The 24,576-nt window shown below is 38.3% G+C and overlaps 1 protein-coding gene across 1 annotated transcript in view; it reads right to left on the bottom strand.

Moving 5' to 3' along the window:
* Nucleotides 1-2,171: 2,171 nt before the first annotated feature.
* The window catches only part of LOC149580544 (uridine kinase-like protein 4), a 390,089-nt gene continuing 367,684 nt past the window's right edge, over nt 2,172-24,576 (bottom strand). The window contains exons 15-16 of the mRNA XM_089791783.1: nt 3,163-3,254; nt 2,172-2,666 (exon numbers count right to left, since the gene is read on the bottom strand). Coding sequence (XP_089647909.1) covers nt 2,463-2,666; nt 3,163-3,254 — 296 coding nt within the window. The 3' untranslated portion in view covers nt 2,172-2,462. The remainder of the gene's footprint in view (nt 2,667-3,162; nt 3,255-24,576) is intronic.

Raw genomic sequence — 24,576 nt, 5'->3', positions numbered from 1 at the left:
TTTTGATTTAGATCATCATAGCCTTTTTGGAGGCCATCCAACAAGAATAGTACACATGAGAAGCCAAAAAGTTCTTTTGTTGACAACATGAATCCTGCCAGCAATAGAGATATTTGTTCACCCAATTAAAGATGTCATTTTTCAATTTGACTAAAACCAATTCCACATGTAAGCTAAGGATACCCCCAAGCCAAAGGGGATACCCAAATATCTTGTAATATGACAATGTCTAATTTCTTTCCATTTATCCAACTAGGAACGTGATCTGCTTTGATAATACAAAAAATTGTTTTGTGGTGAGCTAGTTTAGATCCTGAAGCTGAACAATAAAGATCTAGAACTTCTGAAACATTATTAATTTTTTATTCTGAATTTTGAATGAATAGAAAATTGGCATCAGCAAAGTGGGAACTGAGAACAACACATTGTTAGGAAAAATAATGCTTTAATTAAGTTCATTTGACTATATTTCTGCCACAAATAACCAAGGGTATTCACAAAAAACACATAGAGAAAAGGTGATAGGGGGCAGCCTTGTCTGATAGATCATTGTAAAGAAAAGGATTTAGAGAGAGACACGATAGAGAAAAGGGAAACAACAATAGTAAAGACAGAAAATACTAGGTAATATAGATGCTAAAAAAAAATATCTAAACTACTGAGATCAAGAAAACTATTGAAATGGACAAGGAAATAAAGTTCGAGTAAACCTCTGTATTTGAATGCTTCAGTTCTTTTAGCTAAGACAATAAAAATGTTTAAGACTACATATACTTTTCCAAGAATCATAAAACTCCTATGTTTAGATTCCACGTGCTTAAAGTCAAAATAGAAAATAACAATTGAAGAGTGTTTGAACGTAGCCTAGATGTACATCTAATACTAAAAACAATAATAAGAAAGTAAATAGAACTACAAGGATTAATTCTTGGTCTACATTTATCCATATTGGATTGATGAAAGGAGGTGACAATCACCAAGTGATGTGCCAAGAAAAATATGGAGTCATACGATAGATAAATATAACTACAATATTATCTCAAACAAAAATGAGATCTTACTAAAACAATGTTATCAACATCCATCCATGATAAACAACAATCAAGGCATATAATGATGAGAATAAATATTATATACTATTATTTGTTTATTGCAAATGACTTAGAAATTTAACTAAACCTTTTACAGCTTTTAATACATTAACTTAAAGCTTTATATACAATTTACGTTGCAGCTTGAAATAGTAGATAATACAAAGTTCATATATATTGAAAAAACTGTTAACAATAAAGTTATGATATATTTGCAATTAAATATTACCTTGTATAACCAGTCTTTATGCACAACTAAGACAATCGAGGCAGAGGCTGATGAAGACGAAGAGGCAGAGGACAAAGACAAAGCTGAAGAGGAGAAAGAAGCTGACCAAGAGGATGCAAGCATCTCTTCAACAGAGGAAGTCGAGGCTGGATCTTCTTCTTCATCTGACAGTGGATAAGAGATAAGCCTTGTTTGATTCTCTGCCCCTTTTTGACAAGCCCCTTTTTGACAAACAAGGTTCTCTGATTAAGTTGAGTTTTAGCGACATGTTATAGGAAGGCAGAAACAACCTCTATATTTGTCTTCTCTAAGCTGTTGATAGGAGCAATAGCGCTCCATTTTGATTTGCATTAAGGTTCCATAGCTAAGGATCATTGAAACTTTATGTAACTTATTTTATATTATAGTTAATAAAAACTCTTGGCTTGGGCCCCTTAATTGTCAAAAAACAAAAAAACTTCTATTCTTCAAACGTGGCTACTCCTCCATTTGTTATTTTTCCAAATCATATCCTTTACCAATAAAATAATTGCATCACACCACAAGACTCCAAAAATTAAACAGCCTTGGAACCATGCTGTTAAACATTCCGCTCAAGAACAGTATTATGAATAATAATAATAAAAAACTCAGGAGTGAGCCATGAAAACAGAGATATAATAAAATAACAGAGTTAGAAAAGATATTCACAAGCTTGTAAATAAGAACCATCATTGGAACTCAGCCATAGAGCCACATTTATGCAAAGCCTGAAATAGGTATTAGACTGACAACAGACAATGAAACAGTAAAAATTCAAATCTAATACATCAAAATGAATTTTGACAAGGAGTAATTATGCAGGGAATTGATTGTACTAAAAGTGAAGACTGGTAATTGAAGCATTGATGCTGAGAGTATGCTGGAAAAGAACATGTAAATTCGGAAGCTAGGAAAAGAAAACAATAGAAAACACACTTACAGTTTCAAGAAATAATAAATCAGTGGCTCAAAGCTCGTGAACTTGAATGAATTGTGGACACGACAAATGCTACTTGCCTTGCTAGGTGATCAATTCCATTTTTGTACAATTTCAAATCCTATAAAGGACCCTTACAAGATAAAGATAAAAAAATTTCAAGATTGGAAAATTGGCTGGTTGTTCAGAATGATGCATCAGGTCCATTTGCATTGGCTGTGCTATTAAAAGTAGTTTGGGAACCATCCTCTGTACCAAATCTACGTCCTCCAAACTCTCCTATTGCGGGAGTCACTCGAAACTCTTCATTAAGCGCCATGTCAATTTCCAGTGTTACAATTCTCAGCCCTGGGAACTTCTTGCAGACCATATGAATTCCTCCAGGAGCCTGCATCATTTTATGCCGTTTTAGTTCCAAGACTTCACATGTGACCTTTTTTTCTAGGTACTGTGGGTATCTAATGCATAAATAAGTAGAAATTCCAACAATCTTAAGAAAATCACTTGAAGTACTCTAAAAGAACTATGTTAAAGTAATATAGTTGTAATGTACATTGTCTCCAATGTCCAGTCTTGACTCTCACTACAGATGAAAAACAGACAGTAGAGAACTCTAAGCAGACTTAATGCAAAAACCTGATTTTGTAACAGGCAGACAAACTAAAAGCAAGAAGAGAAAAAATCCAGCAATGCATGGACCAATTTGTTGGACAAATTCTATGGATCTTGGTCTGAGTAACGAATGCTTGTAAGAGAGCCTCTGAATATTGATTTTGTAAGAGAACTATGCATACAGTGGCAAAGATACTAAAGGGGGTCTGAGGCTGATGGTCTGATTATAAATTTATTAACATGGCATGGACAGTAAAAGAGATCAAACTTACAGATATAAGGTTGAGAAAAATAATGTTTGATTCTTGTGCTCCTCGCTCCAGCAGCAACTGAATAGCTTGCACAGCTGAATTTCCTGTAGATACTAGATGGTTAAATTTAATAACCTACATCAGCACACTAGATTTTGATTGACATGAACAAATTTCCATAATCAGATAAAGTAGGGAGATGTGTATTCTGGATTCAATCGTGTGCCATATTTTTGCATCGACGTTTCGAATCACACTCTGTGATCCATCATCAGTATATGAAAAGCTGGAGGAGAAAAAATGACAGTCTGTGATTCGAAACGTTGATGCAAAAATATGGCACACAATTGAATCCAGAATATGCATCTCCCTACACTAGATTTTCTGAATTACTCATTTTATAGCAGATTGGATGCTTTAATTTATCAATATGTCCAACTGAATACTGTTACTAGGAACAGGATGTTCCAAGTTGCATATAAGAAAATAATTATATATACATATAGTTTTAAAAATTCTGATTTATCATAATATTTAATGCTACATTGGATAAAAAATTAAAATAATATACCACAAATATTCTCTACCACCTTTAACAGATAACAAATTTAGTCAAAAACATTTAAAAAGAAAACAAATTCTGATTTCTTTGGAAGACGTCAATAGTGGCAGATTATTGAAGCTTCTGCTGATTCTGTATAGGGGAATTTTCACGCTCTTGTGTGTCCCTGTTTTGTTGTATGGAGCATACTCTAGCTCAACGGATATGCTCATGGACAAGTCTCATAAAAAATAAAAATGAGTGTTTCGCATATTGTTTTGGTTTTTATGACGAATGTCATCATCTGTTAGAGTGGGGTTGCCATTGCACCAAAAGACCGATTTGTTAGTGCCCGATACAACCACTCAACTTATAGTACATAGGAGGCAGTTAAGCCCTTATCACAAATCCTGAGGGAGGCACTGAACATTTTACCAACAATCTCCCCCTCAGCATTACCCAAGGGTCTGAGGATTCGAACTTGTGACCAAGCTCTGATACCACTTGTTAGAGTGGGGTTGCTGTTGCACCAAAAGACCGATCTGTCAATGCCTAATACAACCACTCAACTTATAGTACATAGGAGGTGGTTAAGCCCTTGTCACGAAACCCGAGGGGAGCGTTGAACAAACTTCTAACAATATTTAGATTGACACTATTTATATGGATATTTATTATATTGTGACAGTTGGGTACATATGCTTAGAGATCACAATTTTTGTAGCATTCGAGTGTTAGTGGCAGTTTGGAGCCAGGGAACTCTATCCATAATTTGCATAGGGCTTGAGTGGTATTTGGTCAATTAGGATTGGTAATCAAAAAGGGAATAAGGCCTAAGATTGTGTCAAAAGTAGGGGAAATGATTGAGATAGATGTGAAAGAATTGGTCATTGGAATGGTCATGGAAGTTGGCGCATGTTCTAAGCGGGGTCAATCAGGGCTATTGATGAGGAAAGCGAAGGGTCAAAATTTTATTCAGTAGAAGGGTTCCTTTTGGTATTGCTACCATGTTCAATGTTAGTGATCTTGTGTGTGTCTGTTTTGTTGAATATACTATAGCTCGATGGATATCCTCGTGGACAAGTCTAATAAAAAATGAGTGTCACATATTTTTTTGGTTTTTATGACGAATGGCATATTTAGATTGGTACTATTTATATGGATATTTATTATATTATAACAGTTGGGTGCATGTTCTTAGAGATCATAATTTTTTTAGCATTTGAGTGTTGGGGGCAGTTTGGAGTTGGGTAAATCTATTCATAATTTGCATAGGGGCTTGAGTGGTATTTGGTCATTTAGGATTAGTAATTGAAAAGGGAATAAGGCCTAAGATTGTGTTAAATGTAGGGGAAATGATTGAGATAGATTTGAAAGAATTGGTCATTGGTATGGTCATGGAAGTTGGTGCATATTCTAAGAAGAGTCAATTAGGGATATTGATGAGGAAAGTGGAGGGTCAAAATCTTATTTAGGAGAAGGGTTCCTTTTGGTATTGCTACCATGTTCAATGCCATGTTCAATGCAAGTGATCTTGGTGGTTCTATTAGGAAAGGGAATATTAGAAGTGGTTTAACTAGGAGATCTAGTCTTGCGTACAAGGGCGTTGGGCTGTACTCTAGGTTTCTTAGCATAAGAAGTGTAAATCATATGACAAGAAAGGAAGGTATGTGAAATGCAATTCATTCCATTAGAGGGTGTTAGAGGTAGCATTGAATTGGATGCATCCAATGGAGGGGATGGGAGAGTGTTGTTTTTTGATTTTGTAGGGACTACGTTTGGCAGAGATGTTTTAGAAGCTAGGAGAATGTTGGGAGTTAACAGGAACATTTGACCCTTGAGACTAATTTTACCAAAAGATAAAACTTAACCAACTAAAAGGCAAGGTTCAAATTGGATTCACAAATTAATTTGTACATTCAGATATAGTTCCCTTGACACTATTAGCCCTTACTGACTTAGCTATGAATGCTCATGTTGACATACTCACCAATTGGAGAGACCTAAAAGAGATTGGTCCAAACGTGCAGCAAGAGTAAACACAATGGAAACAGCCAGAATATGGAGAGAACCAAGTGAGATCAGCATTCACTTATAGAAAATCAGATATAGAGAGGTTTGGAAATTGGCCTCTTACATGCATGGCTCATACATACCTGCTTGCTCACAATTTTTGGTCAAAGACCTTAGATCCAATTCAATAACTAATATCTTGATATTGAACAACCGCTGCCTATTGAGATACATTAAATTACAATATATAGGCATCACGGCATGCAGGACAGCCTCAAGATCCAAAGTATTCCTGAAGAATAGAAGACGTATTACAACCAAATAGGTCTGGTCCCAAATCATAAGGAACAAGTTACATAAACTGTTCCAAACATTGTGGTTCCAGATTTAGGTCCTCACATGATTTAAGAACATTGCTAAAAGCGCCAACAAAGATCCACGGCCGTAAATTTCCATCGCAAGATCAAAATCCACCAATGGTCAAGAAATTGACAAGAACATGCTACCTAAGAGGAAATGAGTCACAACTCGAGCAACAAAGGTCTAAACCAACTGCGAACCTAGGAATAGGAAGTAGACTAGGTCTAGATCATGCTCCGAACATCACAAGTGCTACTTCCAACAAAACAAGATCACTGAAACTATCAACAAACTGAAATAAATTGGCAAACTGACACCCAGGGTTGATAAGAAAGCGAGTCTCTCAATTTTATGCTTGAGAAGAATCAAGATGATCCAACTCAGCCTAAGAAATCAATCTTCAACTAGTTTGTCCTTCCATTTGATCAAACACTCTTTAAATTCTTAACCTCTTTTACTTCTTCCAATTATGCTTTTCAATACTTTCTCTATATTGTCCAATTGCTTCTTAGGGTATTGCGGCTTCACATTAGGATCATCATCCAAACTCTTGTCAGCCTCATGATACTCAAACAAATTTGCAATGTTGACTATAGGTGAAATATACATATCTTTAGGAAACTCCACTTCACAAGCATTCCCGAAATCAAATCTCTTCGGAATCTTACAAGGTCCAAACTTCCTCATCTTCAATTTGTTATAAGTCCCAATTGGAAATCTTCTTTTCTTCAAATGAACCATAACCTCATCTCATACCAAGAAATCCTTATGTCTTCTAGTTCTATCCGCCTTTTCCTTATACTTCTGATTCATACTTTCCAAATGATGCTTAACCTCCTCATGCAATGACTTCATGTAATTCACAAGTTCCTGTGCTTCAAAACTCGTTTTGTCCTCTTTCTTAAGATCTCTTAACTATGGAACTCCTTTAGAACTCATGCCAGCAACTACTTCAAATGGTGTTTGTCCTATGCTCCTATTCACTAAACTATTATATGCAAACTCTGTTTGTGCCAAAACCAAATCCCAATTGCTAGGTTTATCTCCAATCAAACTCTTGTTGACCACTTCTTTTTTTCCATTAGTTTGTGGATGAAAAGCATAACTAAACTTCAAACCAGTATCCAACTTTCTCCAAAGTGTCCTCCATAAATAACCTATAAACTTTCTATTTTTCTTTGAAACTATGCTCCTGGGTAACCCATACAACTTTACATTCTCCTTAATGAATAAGTCTGCTACATATATGGCATCTGATGTCTTCTTACAAGAAATGAAATGTCACATTTTAGAAAATCTATCCACTATCACAAATATAGAATCATTACCTATCCTTGAACAACAGGGAACGACAAGGGTATGCAACATTGGTAGCAGACGACGGTAGTAGGGAAGGAGGGTAGGGCTTCCGATATTCATGATGATAGAAGACAAAAACAAGAAATGGTAGCAGAGTTTGACAGGGCATGCAACATTGGTAACATAGAAATAGAATCGGGAGTGGGTGTAATGTACCCAATTTTGTCGGCATCAGAGTTTCAAGGATTAGCCTATTATTGTGATCCTCGTAGGCTAATTATTGTGGATAGAGGGTCTTTTGTGGTAGTGGCTTGGCTTGGGAGAGTCTTATCTTCTCCACATCTTAGTAAGCTATAAGTTGGTCTTCGTTTGACTTAGATTGGACTTCGTTTGGGCTTAGTTTTGTGTACTTAATATTTGTGGTAAGTTGGTGTTGATCGAGATGGACACTTTCTATTTTTAGAAAGTGCATTTGGTCAAATGGAGAAATAATAGGCATGACTCCTATTTGAGACAAAATATTTAAATGATGAGTATTTTGGGAGTTATTATATTTTTAGTGGCCAAATTATTATTAATTATTTTATGGCTTATTATAAAGTTACAATTTAACTTTATAATTTCATTTAAGTTGAGAGTTGAGTTATCATTGAAAAGTGTCATTTATTAATTAGTTAAGCCAAGTCAAGTGAGAGAATCTAATGGAAGCTTCTAATTAATGTTGTGTGGTGAAGCTTTAGTGAAGTTACATTTTGGCAACAAAAGGGAATCTGGAGGTTATAAATACAAGCTCATTTTATTCAAAAAAGCTCGCTTGAATATTATTTTCTTTTTGTGCCTTTGTGGCTTTTTCTTGCTTTCTAAATTTCATGCCCTTGCTGAAGTATAAGGGTAAGCCAAAGAAGTTCTTGGTAATTGTACTAAAATATACAATTGGCCAACATTCTCCTACTGTATTTTCTGTGGCTAGGGAGAACAATCTTGAATATTATATTTTCTTGTTCATATCATTTGGCTGAGGGTTTGAAGATTTTTGAGAACTTGATTGACAATTGTGTTGAGGTAAACGATTGTCAAATTATCCTACTATGTCTATTGTGGCTTGGAGATTCTGATTGAAGGTTTACGTTTTCTGGCTGGGAGTTTACATTGTTTTCTTTGCTGGACGAATTGATACTGCAAATTTTCTAGACTGGCAGACGTGGTTGATAGCAAGGGCAGACTTCATGAATGACATCACTTTGTATGCCATACAACGTTCTCAATTTGCATTTGAGCTGGACGGCTGTTGGGAAACCAACATTACACATAACTATGGCCTGCGGTTTGATATTGATCACGTGAAGGACCTGACCATAGTCCTGAGTTAGTTTTGGGTTGCATACTGAAGACAACAGTTTGTTTGGATTGCTGTTGAGGTTGGAAGTATTTCTGCAGAAAGGAATTATGCGTTGGTTGCGAGTGGTATTGGAAATTCTGGGAGCTGTTCGAATCACATATTGATGCCCAGTGTTCAAGATTGCTCATCCGGCAATTTGATTTAGATACCTGTGATTTGCAATGGAGGAGTCAACTGCAAATGGATATTAGTAGAGATGACAATTTCACAACATTCAGTTCAGGTTCCATTTTCTATTCAGAATTGTATTGAGATTATATGCAGGGTTGTTCATTTCTTCAATTTAATAAATTGGCAAGTGATATTCGGATAGTTCATACTTCTGCAATTTATTTCTTGATAGTTTATCTAATTCAAATAAAAAGACTAAGAAATAGATATATGATTCGGAATAATACAAGAAATTAGAAAAACTTCTGGAAATTGCAAAAACCAATAAGTTGTGCATCAATATTCAAAATGGGAGCCAGTACGTGTCTTTAGAGTGGGGAAACGAGGCATTGATGAGGTGGGCTTTCACCATTTTTCATCTTAATTTTTTTTCTATATTCCTCAATTCTGTCTCATTTGCACTATAAAACATGCAACATAGAATATTGCAAAAGGTTATATAAGCACGATTACCAAAATTGGAAACTGCACACAAAATCAAAACCACCAAGGATACAATAATCTTATGCATTATCGAACCCAACCTAGTATGAAAGATAAAAACCTTCTCATAGTACATCATGGAACCAACTTGAAAAGGTCTCTTTTTACCACTGGAAACAATATGAACAATGGGGAAGGGGTTCGACCCAATTGGAATCTTCAAAGCACGATTACCAAAATTGGAAACTGCACACAAAATCAAAACCACCAAGGATACAATAATCTTATGCATTATCGAACCCAACCTAGTATGAAAGATAAAAACCTTCTCATAGTACATCATGGAACCAACTTGAAAAGGTCTCTTTTTACCACTGGAAACAATATGAACGATGGGGAAGGGGTTCGACCCAATTGGAATCTTCAAACCCAACTGATAGGCTCAATGGTAAACCCTCTACAACAAGGTTGGAATCAAACTGCAGGTGGGGCGTCAATACCCCAATATTTGACCACTCTAGAAAGTCTAATAGGGGCTTGAGAGTCTGTTATGATAAATTTCCTCAAACAAGCAGGTAGCACAGGTGAAAGATTGATTCTAGTAAATGCAAAACAATGGTATACTAAGACACAGACATAATCGGAAGTTTTGGCAAACAAACAAAAAAATGTATACAAGGATTTTACCAAGAATTAATGGTATTCCAAAAAAGATCTACTAGTTGAGAGACAAACAACACAAAAGGAGAAGGAAAATGAAGGACTATAGGTGTAGGAGGATACAAACAAGAATAGAAAGTCAAATTTGAATCATTTGAATCAACTAGAAGTAGGTGCAGCGAAAAAGGTGTCGACAAGGAGGAGAAGCATGCCAGTAAAATTTATTATAGTCCAACTAGCACACCACTTTTGTGGTCCTTAGAGCTACACGTGGAGGAGATTATGGAATTCAAAAAGAGAATCAAAACTATTGAGAAAAGTAATTGAGAATAAGAGAACAAAGTATATGAAGTCATAGAGTACACAAGCAAAACAGAAAGAGATAACAAAAATGTAAGAGAAAAATTGTGGACATTCAGGCTAAAATGGATATAGGACAGCAAGCACTTGAAACTATAAAACATGAATTGGGACAATTGAAACTAATAGGGAGTAAAGGAAAAGAGGTGATGAAAGAGGTAGACACCACACAATTGAAAGAAATCCAATCAGCATTGGCAGATATAGAATTGAAAGAATCTCAACTAAAGGAGCAGATAGAAATCTTGGTCACAGGTGGTAGAAGGTTCAGCAAACAAAGAAAAGGGAGCTATTGAACAAAAAATCAAAATTAAAATAAAGGAAGAACAATGCAAAAGGGAGAAGGCAAATATCATTATAAAAGGGCTGAAAGACTTTAGAGAAAAAGAGAGAACTGATATTCTTGCAAGGGACTTTCTTAGAGATAAGCTGAAGTGGACAGGTGGTATTCAACAAGCAAACGTGATAGGTAAGAGATTGGATAGAGGAAGGGATACACACATGAGAGTGATCTTGAAGAGAATAGAGAATAAAAAATTTATCCTTAGAAACAAAGGACTACATAGAGGAGCACAGTTCTATCTAAATGAAAATCTAACTTTTTCTCAACAAGAGGAGCAAGGGAAGGAATGGGTAAAAGTAAAATCAGCAAGAAACGAGGGGAAAAAGGCATGGCTGAAAAATGGGAAAGCTCAAATCAATGGGCATTTCCCAAATAAGAAATAGGAATTAAGGGCCCCACAGGATCACTTGAGTATAGTAAGTTGGAATTGCAAAGGTTATCCTTCAAGAAGAGGTCCTGGACTTGGGCCCATAATGGAAGGGAAAGATATTATTATTCTCGTTGAAACACACAATGATGATGGTTGCACGGTCCCAGATTTTGATGGCTACAAGAAATTTTCAGTTTGGACAATGGGAATGAAATAGGTAAAGGACACGGTGGAATCCTAGTGTTTATAAAAAGAAATGGTATGATGTGGTAAAATTTGATAACGAGGATCCAAATAAGCAATACATATGGCTGCATAAAACAGAAAATGGGAAAATTTTCAGACTGGCAGCTTGTTAATTTTCCTTGAAAGAACTCTAAATTCTACAAAAAAAGGAACTTAGATAATGAAGATCCGTCTGCATCGTTCAAAAGAGATCTTTCTCTATTAAGCACTATAGGCGAAATAATACTTGTTGGAGACTTACAATGCAAGGATGGCCAACAACCGGTCTTAACATTTGAACAATGGTTGAAAAGGAGAGAATAATCCTTTATGGTTAGTAGAGAGTGGGGATCAACCATGTAAAAAAGCCTCACAGTATGGTGATGGTGGTGTTTCTTTATTTTGGGGCAGAATTATTGAGGTTGTGTAGTCTACAGGACATGGTTATTTGTAACGGCATGAGGTTATGGCCAACTTCAAGGGGTATCACTTGCAAGACATACAATGGTCAAAGTGTGGTGGATTATGTTATTTTCTCACAAAATTTTACCTTTAGAGAGTTCAACATTGGTGAATGTTTTATAGAGATGAAATCTGATCACATGTCCCTCTATAATAAACTGGTTTTTGTTCCAAGTATTCCGTAGGGTAAAAAGAACTCCCATAGGTAAAACACAATTGTCAGCAAAGGTAGTATTCTCATTAATCAAGAACAAAAAGTTATAATCAGCGCTGCTCTTAAACGACTCCTTGAAATAGACAATATTACAATTGATGAAAGGGACAAGGAGAAGTTGAACATTTGCATAGCAATTTGTTGATTCCAATTACACACAGGGCGTTAAAGGCATGTACAAGATCAGGCAATGGGAAAAGGGTTACAAATACGTTTCCAACAAATCTGTGTTATGATGAAGAATGTAAGGATTCCAAGATAACTATAAGAGGGAAAAATCAATGCAATGAAAACAAGAAGTCATATACAAAGTTGATCCAAGCAAATGAGGAGTATGTTATTGGAAGGAGGGAGTTGATACATCTTGGCAAACACAATCCCAAAGACTTTTGGAAGGAACTCTAATAGAGGAAACGACAAATAGAGATAAGATAATAATATTAATGTCCAACAAAAGAGCCAATCAAAGTAGGAGCACCAAATGGTGTCTGAGAAGAAACAAAATAAGACACAAAACTAGAAAAACCAACATAAGGACTAAGGATCCTTCCTTGGTACAAAGAAATCAGTCACAGAAGGGTAGAACCATGAACGATCTAGAGTCTTAGATCCTTGCCAAGAACCACTGGATGAGCGTCATTGCCGAGAAAGATTGGTGCAGTGTCAGACCGATTTGGAGTGAGTGGTACTCGATGGCCTTTTCGCGCACCATAGTGGAGAGAGGGGGGAGAAAAAGGCGGTGATGAGCTGGTTTGAAATATGGCCTTGAGGTATGAGTGACTACAGGGTATGTTCACGGAGCTGGGTGGCCTCCCGTAGGTAAAGTGCAAGGCACTGCTGGTCAATATAGCTAAAGAATGCTGAAAGAGAAAAGCAATCTTTGAATAGGTAGTAAAATCTTCCTCTGATCTCATAGTAGATAGGATAGTGAAATATAAAGTGAGTCTTAGTCTCTACCTCCACCAAAGTACACACTTGACAGATACAATCCTTTCTATCCATATGGTGATCAGTTTGGACCCGAAGATGGTGAGAGCCGACTTTGAAGGAGTCCAAAGAGAATCTCAGAGCGTGACTCCAGCATTGATAAAGATAAGCAGGGCGGAAAATAATACCATTCCGAATCTCAAGAAAATGCTTAGCATAAAAGGCCATCTTTGGATGTAATCCGCCAAGAGGATTATGCCAGGTAGTGATAATGTGCTGTCTATAGATATCCTAAATAAAATTATAGATGAGAAAAGGTTAGAGTATGCTAAATTACTTTATGAGTGGACACATGAGAATGACTCTCCCCCCATTGTTAAACCTCAGGGGAGTTGTTCACAGTGGATGACATCAAACGAGGAATAAAGAAATTGGCAAGTGGGAAGGCACGTGATATTGATGGGCTGTAGGCTGAATTTTAAATTGGGGAGTTCATCTGCTTGCCTCCAACATCAAAGGGGTCTTCAACAATGTTATTTAGGAGGGGTTTCTGGCTGATTGGACCACTAGTGTGATTATCCTTCTCTTTAAATTAGGGGCATTAATAACCCATCTAACTATGAAACAATTATGGTCAACCTTCTATGCAGTAGTCTTTTTGGGAGCATGGTGGAACGTATAATCAACAATTGGGCAAAAGGTGAAGGAAAAAGAGCAAAAGGGCAAGTGGGCTTTAGGATCAGGCACACCACTATTGATCATTGCATCACTCTTCGACATCTTATAAAGAATGTATGAGACAGTCAAGGAGGGGAATCTTATTGCTATTTTGTAGCTTTCAAGAAAGCATTTGACACGGTTCCTAGAGACAAGTTCTGTAAGAGAATGGAAGAATTAGGTATTCCGGATGAATATAGAGCGACGACGCATAGGTTATATAGAAGGCTTTCGGTCAAAATCTGAACTAAAGAGGGAATGTCTAAATGCTTTGGTAGTGATATTGGTGTTGAACAAGGGTGCCCTTTATCTACCACTTTGTTTGAACTTTGGATTATACATCGATAAACTAGAAGCATGGTTTAGACAAGATTGCGGGTGAAGGGGTCCATTTGGCAGGGTATGTGATTTTAAAAACTGCTCAAGGGTTGAGAGATCATTTAGGGGCTCTGGAGCACTTTTTTCGCAAGGTTGGAATGCCATTGAGCATCACCAAAACGAAAAATTCTGATTTTTTCTTTGAAGAGGAAGGAGAAACATATATACTTTCTTTTTGAAGGCAACTTGTTAGAAGTGGTGAGAGGTTACAAATACTTGGGGATTGACTATCATTGTCGACTCAGTTGGGAGACTTGCAGAGCGAAAAGGATTCAAAAAGGGTGGAAAGTGTCATACCTACTTTAGAATACAAGCACAAAAGCTAAGCTTTGGGATTAGAAAACAAAGAAAACTTTATTTGGTTTGTTGGTCACACCGGTTGCCCTTTATGACTGCGAGGTTTGGGGGTGGGGGCAGCATGACTAAATGTGGTTGGAGATAGGTAGAAAAGATTCAGAAACACTTAATAACAAGTAGTCATAAAGTCAAGGTTTCTGTAATGTTCCTGTTATAAAATAAATCATTTATCAAACTATTGTTAATGGGCCGATTGATTTAATATATCTCGGACCCATTTTTATTTTTATTTCCGTAGTTTGTGTCATTGTTGACTATCTTTGTACACCCACGAAAAGTTTTCCGACGGGTATTTAAGCACGGCTTGTAGGTAGTCTTTAGGTATGCATTTTGGATTATTTCTTTGTACTGCAAATTCTTGCTGGAGTTCTCTTTTGTTGGTCATTTTGGAAGTGAAAGACCTTCCCTATTTAGTTTCATTGGATTTTGGTGGGATTCAACCCTACCCTATTTCGTCTGCGTATTGTTTGGCTTGGATTTGGCAAAATTGGGGCATCATTTGTATGTGGAATTTTATTATTTTTTAGAACAAGTGTATATCTATTTGGTCTCTGATTATCTGCAAGTTATTGTATTCAATATATTTCATTACTATCTTGAATAGTGTTGCTGAACGCCCTGCATCCATCCTCACCATACACATTATCCCAACCCACCACCATATTGCAATTCTGATCCCTGTATGACCTTCCCTTGATTGCCGTACGACCTCCCTTTGGCTCCCGTACGGCCTTTCACCCCTCCATACCCCTTCCTTCACCCTGCATACCATACGACTTGCCTAAGAACACTATACACTCCCTTTGCCACTGTACAGCCAAACATCTCCACCGTATGGCTGTTTCCCATCTCAACGTAGGAACATATCTCTCCACTGTGCGACCTCCTACAATTCATATCACCATACAACCCATCAAGTAACCCCATCATACGGCCCTGCAACTTTCTATTCCGTATGGCTATTTGCACTCCTCTTCGTATGGCCCTAGTTTTGCTACCGTACATCCCCACAAGGCCTGTAGTTACCCCTCTATTCCATACGCATTCTCTAACTACCTAGCATTGAAGAATTTGAGGAGACATCTATTCGTGCACAGGGATTGTAACATTACTGTAGTATTAGAGCTTTGATCTTGCTAGCTTGTGGACAGTGAATGAGAGTTTATAGCCGAAAGAGAAGAATGACACATTCCGTTGATAGAATGGCTGCCGAACCAGAATCGATAGTTGCCGAACTCGTGGCACTACTGAGAGAACTTGCTAGGAATCAGGCACAGATCATTGATACTCAACGACTCATGGAAGACTCAAGAAGTTGGCAGACAATAAAATATCCGGAGAACAAAATGGTCACAGCGTGGACTCGGTGTCGAGTAAATCAAATCCTCATCCAACATGCTCTCAACCTCCCATGTTGTCTTTTCCCCCATGGACGGAGGCACCACACGGAGGGAAACAACCAACCTTTGAAGAGATGCAAGAACAACTGAGAGAAGACTAGAAGAATGTGAATTTTGAGAAAGATATATCCTACAAAGATTACATGGATTTGAGAATGAGATATTTGGGAGGTGGAAATCGAGGATATTTTAACGATGATCTCAAAAGAAAGTTGAGTAAAGTAAATCTGTCCCCATTTGACAGATCCGGATCCATATTTGCGGAAGTGTGGGTAATGAAGACCGATACTTACTTCCAGCTTAATCCCATGCTAGAAGAAGCAATTAAATTTGTGGCGCTGCATTTGGAGGGAGTTGTGCATGAGTGGTGGCATCACAACACCACACTCGGGCATGATCAAATAAATACTTATGCAGAATTCATTGAGAGATTGATAGATCAATTTAATGGTAAAGATCCAGAACTCAATTTCAAAAATTTGGCACAGCTGAGACAAACTGGATCGGTCGACTAGTACATTGCGGAATTTCAGAAACTCTTTGTTTTGGTCACAAACATTTCTGAAAGAAGATGGGTAGTGCTCTTCATAGATGGATTGACAGAACCACTGAAAGGTTGGGTAAAGGGGTTCAATCCTACCACCTTGTCGGAGGCCATTAAGAAGGCACAAAGTATGGCATCATCATCAACATCATCCTCGTGAAGTTATTCTCATTCCAAATCACTGGTGTTTCCGAAGGACAAAAATAATAAACCTTCGCCCAAGAAGCTGTCGTTGGACGAAGCTACCAGATAGGAGCTTCGAAGGAAGAAGCCATGTTTCAATTGCAAGGGACCTTGGGAACAGAGCCACAGATGCCTCGAAAAAGGGAAGATCCGTTACATTGATGTAGTGCCTCTCGTATTTGTAGTCTGTACCTTGTCTATTTTGATTCGAGAGATACTTGATACTCTTATTATATGTTCTTTGAGATGGCCTAAGGGTCGAATGTTATACTTTGATTTAGTACCATAGATTCTTTACTGCTATGCTATTCAGTTTATCATATTTGCATGTTGATGCCATTTTGAGATGACATTAGATCTATGATGATATTTGATTACCTAGTATTTAGACATATTTTTAGATTATGTTACGTGAAGGATTTCATGCTATGGTTATTTACTTCATTCTTGTCTCTTTGTGATTTATGTTTTATGTGAACATGAGTGATGTCAATGGACTAATTATGTATTTAATGCATTTTGCTTCGGCTATGATATTATATGCAATTGCACTTGATCGTGTGTTTTAGTGTGCAGGATTTATATCCCTGGTAGTGGCACATGGAGTTGGTGATTTAGCTATTCATATTTTACCAATGTCGTCCTTGTATTGTCGATGTATCCTTATTTTAATTGTTTAAATTAAAACCTTTCGGTGATTATTAAATCCAAACTCATCTACATTATATGATTCGACCAGTGAGTGTGTCTATGCATTTAGAGGTTCGCATTGTCGCAAAAGTTGTTTAGTGATTTCTATGATTTTGGGTTTTCAGGCTTTAAATCTTCTCGAATTTAATTTTTGGTAGCTTTCCCTTAGGTGAATTCCCATTATGAGGAATAACCTATTTTCGTTTGGATTGATTCAGAGTCTAGGTACTCTAATTGGCTATTTGCCCTAATTGACTAGTCACTTGAAAACCGAATAAGTATTGAAAAAGGGATTTTATTATTCACTTCTCACCTTTTGAAAATAGAAATTTGAGAGCTTTTTTAAAATCCTCCTTCTGAGGGATTGGTTTTCTGCTCGTTTTGAGAGCTTTGAGCGTGTGATCTTCGCGAGGTTGGTCTTGTTGGATCCGGCTGGGTGGACCTTGCTTTGCCGTGATTTTTGGCAGCTTTGGCGGGCATTTTATTTTATTGTGCGGGTTTCAGTTTCTGCCCCTTTTGCTATTAGGTAGGGCCTTCCCATTTTATTGTTTCTATTTTGTTTTAGGTTTTGCTTTTGGTAGCTATTTGGTTGGAGATTGAGAACTAGTGTTTCCCTCCGTTTCTGTTTGCTGGTTTTGCCTGGTTGGTTGGGTATGAACATTTTCCCTGTTTTTGGGATGGGGGTTTGGGGTTTTGCACTGTTATGCTGGCCATTTTCGCATACGGTGTCCGAATCCAAATATTATTGGATTTTCGAAGGTTTTGTACCCATAGACCAAATGGGTTTTAATTTCCAAATTTTCTAGTTTTTGGGGTTTTTACGTCGTTTTATGTGCCACCCTATTTTCTCTGGTTTTCTTGGCACAATGTGGGTTGTGGACCTGGACAATCCGTTTGGATGTCAGACCGACCACTGTTGCACTTTTATGTTGCATTGGAATGCGTGTCACATCCGTCCTCCCGAGCCTATTTTTAGTTGAGTGACCTTTTGCATTGTTTTCTCATCCAGTCCTTGTGTTATGATCTTCGTGATGGTGGTGCGCCACACAGGAGTACATGCGCATACATTCATTGAGTGAATTGCAAGTCTTGATATTCTGTGATACTTCTGGAAATAAGATCATTGGGGTTGGGTTGGGAATTTGCATGCCCACGGGCACTCATTGTTGGATGAGCATGGGTAGGGTCGGGTAGCATATGGAGTGGCTTCTATCTTGCAGCCTGGTGACCATTTCCCAGTTGGAAAAGGAAGTTTAATATAAGTGATAACTAAATAAAACACTAGGTGGTAATAAAATATAAGATAATTAAAAGGTTGGGTTTGTGCACCTTCCACTGGGAAGAGCTGCTGCCCGGAGTGTGCGTTTCCCATTGGAGAGTTCAGCTGCCAATATAAGCTTGGGCTTGTTGATGCCAAGCGACTCTCCATGGTGTCAGTCCCTACTTAATAGCTCATTGAGTGTCTGACCAGGACCTGTAGTTTATGCATTGTCTATGTCTTGGATTTAGTCATCATATTGTTTGGCATGTGTGTTAGCCATGGACATTTTCTTTGTGTGTGTTTGTGGTTGGATCATTATCTCTATTAGCATGGCGGGAGTGGGCTTGCAGGTTCCATGTGGTTGGGAGGCGAATCTACGTATACCACTGCTAGGGACCAATGTACAGAGATGGTGTCTTCTCCTAGTGCGACCGTTGCTATATGTTTTCACTTGGTACTTCGGGTTCCAGAGTATGCTTTCTTGTAATTTATGCTTTCATTGGGATGCTTGTATCTCATGTTTAGATGATAGTTACTCTCGCATTTCCTTATTATGATAATTAGCATATGATAAATGATGTTATCTATTTTGTAGGATTTCTTATGCTTTGCGTTTAGCATGTTAGATTTCCTTATGGTTATGTTGTAGCATGTTTTAGTAGTGACATCCCTCTTATGATAGTACCAACAATCTGTTCGGTAGCTTGGGATATTATGCACGGTGGATGGCTAGGGCCCACGATGGTCTTATGATGCTATTATGGTTGGGAGGAACCGCGTACTTAATTTGGTTGTACTGTTGATTGCGATGTTATTTCTGTTATTGCAATGTTGCTTTAATACATTGTAATGTTACCTTTTGTACTTTTCCTTTTTACTTGTTGGATGGTCAAATGTTGTTTCCGTCTTTCAGTAGTGTGTTCGAGTGTTTACACCTCGAAATGTGGATTTGTTACTCCCCGATGTGGAGAAAATTCATCCCTTAGCCTTTTACCCTTTTTGGTTTAGGTGTGCTATTTTGGGACTTTGCACGAAATCGTGCATCCTCGCACGAGGATGCAAGATCTCGCATGGTGTGTTGGGTTTCTTTGCGTGGCTTGGCACTTTCTCGTGTGAAACTGAACACCAGTGTAGGGTTCTTTGGCTGTTTGGCCAAGCACTTTCTTGTGTCGCATGGTGCACATCCTCGCGTAGAAGGCACTTCCTTGTGGGGCATGTTGCACATCTTCGCGTGAGAATTTGTCACTCTGTAGGCCTCGCACGAAAAATAGGGGGTATCTAGGCTTATCTGAAAAAAAAGTTCGAAAGTTGGTTTTGGACACTTTTTAAGGATTTACACCTTCCTAGTTCAAAACAGATTTCCTAAGCGGTTTAAAATATATCGTTTAAGTATAAGTTGCCTTATACTTAAAAATATATTTTAATATATGCGACAAGTCTTTTGAGATAGATTTTAGACCTCTACGGGCTAAGATAAAGATTCTAGGTAATTTCAGGGCTTCAGGATTTCAGACTTAGCTAATTTTTAGGAGTTAGCTTTTGTCTTTTAGCTTGGTTGATCTCTCATGTTTTTTTGTTTATGTTTTAGTTAGTGGTGACGCTTGGAGATCTTTGGTGGTTGGTTGTTGGTTAGTCTTCCATTGCGATCTTTCTGATGAGTGTCTTGTACTTTCATACTTGTTCAATTTTTTTTTTAATCTTTTGAAGCCTTGTTCCAAGGTCTCCGGGTGGGGCATTACAATTGAGGTCGTATTTGATGATGAGGACGAATAGGAAGAGATTCCTGCCGAAGACAACCAACGTCACGATGACACCAACATGGTTAGTTTGAACTGTACGGAAAGAATTGTAGCATTGGTACAACGCGGAGGAACTATGCCCTAGCCGATAACCCAAGGTGCACAGTGTTTTGTGTACGAGGAACCCTTCAAGGACAAAGGGTTAGGGTGATGCTCAATAGTAGAGCTACGCTAAACTTCATAAACTCCTCTCTGGTGAAACGTAGAGGTCTACCTATAGAGACACACGCAGGATTTTAAGTCAAAGTTGCCGGAGGGACTCTCCTGCCCTGTACACACCTTGTTCCTTAGCTAAGTATCACAATGGCAAATCACACAATGACCGAGGTTTTCTTCATAGTGGACTTTGATGATATGGAGGTTATTCTAGGCATACAGTGGATGGAGACACTTGATGAATACACTCAGAGTTTCAAACGGATGGTCTTCACTTTTGTTGTTGATGGAAAGAAGGTTGTTCTCCACGGAATGGGAAATGAAGGTCCGAAGAAAGTTTCTGCACATCGGATGGAGGCAATTTTTCGGCGTGATGACATTGCTTGGGCTACACATTAGTTTGTCTCGGCGGAACCTATAAAAGGGCAATGGATACCTCCCCAGGATGATGATCTCCAAAATATTTTGAGTAAACATGATAAAGTTTTTATTGACATTCCTCCTGGTATGTCGCCTCATCGAGGGTTTAAACATACTATCGAGTTGAAAGCTTGAGCCAAGCTGGTCATAACCACACCCTACCCTCATCCCAAGAAATTCAAAGATGAGATGAAAATGACTATTCAGGAACTGCTGGAGAAAGGATGGATCCTTCCTAGTTCTAGCCCCTTCGCATCATCAGTAGTATTAGTCAAGAAGGACGGGATGATGCGCATGTGTGTGGACTATCGTACGTTGAACAAAAAAACAATAAGGAATAAATATCCCATTCCAAGGATAGATGAGTTGTTGGATGAATTACATGGCGAAGTATATTTTTCAAAAATAGATCTCCATTCCGGATACCATCAGATCTGCATGAGGGAGGAAGACGTAAAAAAGACGGCCTTCCATTGTCACTACGGGCATTGAGTTTCTGGTCATGCTGTTCGGATTAATAAATGCACCTACTACATTCTAATCATGCATGAATCACATCTTCAACAAACAATTACGTAAGTACTCATTGGTATTTTTTGATGATCTTATTTATAGCAGGACATGGGAGGAGCACTTGAAGCATTTGGAGGAAGTCCTAAGGATCACGAAGGAGCAGTCTTTGTTTGCCAAGCAATCCAAGTGTGAATTTGGTATGATAGAAATATTGTACCTGGGGGATGTTGTCAGAAAATATGGAGTTCAAGTTCATCAGGAGAATATTCAAGCTATCCTTGATTGATCTCCCCCAAAATCACTCACGAAATTGCGACGAATTTTCAGACTGTGCAGTTATTACCGAAGGTTCATTAAAGGATTCTCTCACCTCAGTGCACCCTTAACGGATCTTACAAGGAAGGGGTCTTTCCAGTGGAACGATAAGGCACAACTCACTTTTGATAAACTGAAAGAGGCAATGAGCATTTGTACCGTACTTGCATTACCTGATTTCACTCAACCATTCATTTTGGAGTGCAACGCATCCGGAGAAGGCATTGGTGTGGTATTGATGCAAAATATACACCCCATAGCTTATGAGAGTAGGAAGCTTATACAAACAGAACACCTATATTCTATCTACGACAAAGAAATGTTGGCCATCGTACATGCACTAACCAAGTTTCGATAGTATCTGGTGGGTGCCAAGTTTGTTGTTCGTACAAAGCACAATAGTTTGAGATATTTTCTAAAGCAACAAGACTTGAATGAGAGGCAACAAAAATGCGTAAGCAAGGTTCAAGCTTTTGATTTTGACATTGAATATGTGAACCGAAAGAACAATGTGGTTGCAAATGCCTTGTCTAGGAAATCTGCCATCTGCTCACTAAACTAGATTTCAATTGACTGGAAGGCACATTTGTTGGTAGAATATTCCAAAAACACATTTGCTTGTGAGTTAATGGATGGCAACACCCAGGATGATCGGTACAAAGTTGTGGATGACATTATCTACTATAAGAATCAGATATTTTTAGTGTTGGAATCTAAATTGAAGCAGAAAATCTTGAAAGAAGTACACGACTCACCCTTGGCAGCACACTTGGGTTTCCTCAAAACTTACATAAGTCTCAAGGAGAGGTTTTCATGAAAATGACTTTAAGGGGACATGTTGCAGTATGTAAGAGAGTGTGCGATCTACTAGCAGAACAAATCCAAACATACTCTAACCATCGGGTTACTGCAACCTCTGCTAATTCCAGAACATAAGTGGGAAAGTATCTCAATGGATTTCATAACAAGGCTTCCCAAGGTGAACGGAAAGGATTGTATTTTTATGGTGGTTGACAGATTGACAGAGTACACACATTTTTTTACCATCCCCTCAGATTTTTAGGCTGCACAAGTTGCCGATCTATTTTTTAGAGAAGTCTTTCGTCTGCACGGGTTACCACAAAATATTGTCAGTGATCGGAATGGGCGATTCATCATTATCTTCTGGACAGAACTATTTTGATTGGTAGGGGTAGAATTGTCACCAAGTACTAGTTACCACCCTCAGATAGACGGACAAATGGAGATTGTGAACAAATGGCTCGAAGGTTACCTTCAAAACTATGTTTCAGCACAACAACGAGCGTGGGTCAAATGGATACATCTAGGGGAATATTGTTACAATACCACATATCACATGTCCATTAGGATGACACCATTCAAAGCTTTGTACGGGTATGAACCCCTCTCCTTCATCGACACAATGCTAGGAGACAGTCGCGCACGAAGGGCAAGGGATTGGCTTCAGGAGTGGCAGGACATCCTATGATACCTGAAGGAAAACTTACAATGGGCACAGAATCAACAAAAGATGTACGCCAATAGACACCGAATGGAGAGGAGTTTCGAAGTAGGAGACTTGGTTTATCTCAGGCTCCAACCATATCGATAGTCCTCATTGAAGGAAAAGGGAAAAGAAAAATTGAAGCCATGATTTTATGGCCCCTATCGCATAGTCCGTTGAATTGGTGAAGTTGCTTACGGGCTAGAATTTTCGGAGGGAAGCCATATTCATAACGTCTTTCATGTTTCATGCTTGAAGAAGGCCACAGGGCAGAACATCACAGTAGCCACAGACCTTCCACCAGTCAATGAAGAGTGAAAGCTAATATTGGAACCAACCGAAATCATCAAAGTACATGAGAAGACTCTGTGGAATTGCATGGTGAAGGAATATTTGGTGCGTTGTAAACACTTACCATTGGACAACACGACATGGGAGGGCAAGCACATTCTCCAACACTCGACATTGCATTTGCTTGAGGACAAGCAAAATTTGGGACAGGAGGATTGTAATGTTCTCGTTATAAAATAAATCATTTATCAAACTACTGTTAATAGGCCAATTGATTTAATATATATCGAACCCATTTTTATTTTTGTTTCCGTAGTTCATGTCATTGTCAGCTATCTTTGTACACCCACAGAAAGTTTCCTGACGGGCATTTAAGCACAGCTTGTAGGTAGTCTTTAGGTATGCATTTTGGATTATTTCTTTGTACTGCAAATTCCTGCTGGAGTTCTCTGTCGTTGACTATTGCAGAAGTGAAATACCTTCCCTATTTGGTTTTGTTTGGTTTTAGTGGGATTCAATCCTCACCCTATTTCATCTGTGTATTGTTTGGCTCGGATCTGGCGAAATTGGGGCATCATTTATATATGGAATTTTATTATTATCTGGCACAAGTGTGTATCTATTTGGTCTCTGATTATTTGCAAGTTATTGTATTCAATATATTTCATTAGTATCTTGAATAGCGTTGCCGAATACCTCTGCATCCATCCTCACCATACACATTATCCCAACCCACCACCGTACTACAATTCTGACCCCTGTATAGCCTTCCCTTGATTGTCATACGGCCTCGCTTTGGCTCCCGTACGGCCTTTCACCCCTCCACACCCCTTCCTTCACCCTGCATACAGTAAGGCTTACCTAAGAACATTGTACACTCCCCTTGCCGCCGTATAGCCAAATATCTCCACCATACGGCTGTCTCCCATCTCAGCATATGGACATATCTCTCTACCGTACAAATACCTCATTTTGACCGTACGGCATCATGCAATTCATATCACCGTACAACCCATCAGGTAACCCCACCGTATGGCCCTACAACTTTCTATTCCGTACGACCATTTGCACTCCTCTTCGTACGGCCTTGGTTTTGCCACTGTACATCCCCACAAGGCCTACAGTTACCCCTCTATTCCA

The sequence above is a fragment of the Cupressus sempervirens genome, chromosome 1 (assembly GCF_028749045.1).
Source record: "Cupressus sempervirens isolate cs-2001-9-10 chromosome 1, ASM2874904v1, whole genome shotgun sequence".
NCBI classification, from domain to species: Eukaryota; Viridiplantae; Streptophyta; class Pinopsida; order Cupressales; family Cupressaceae; genus Cupressus; species Cupressus sempervirens.
This window is presented reverse-complemented; position numbering and strand designations above follow the sequence as displayed.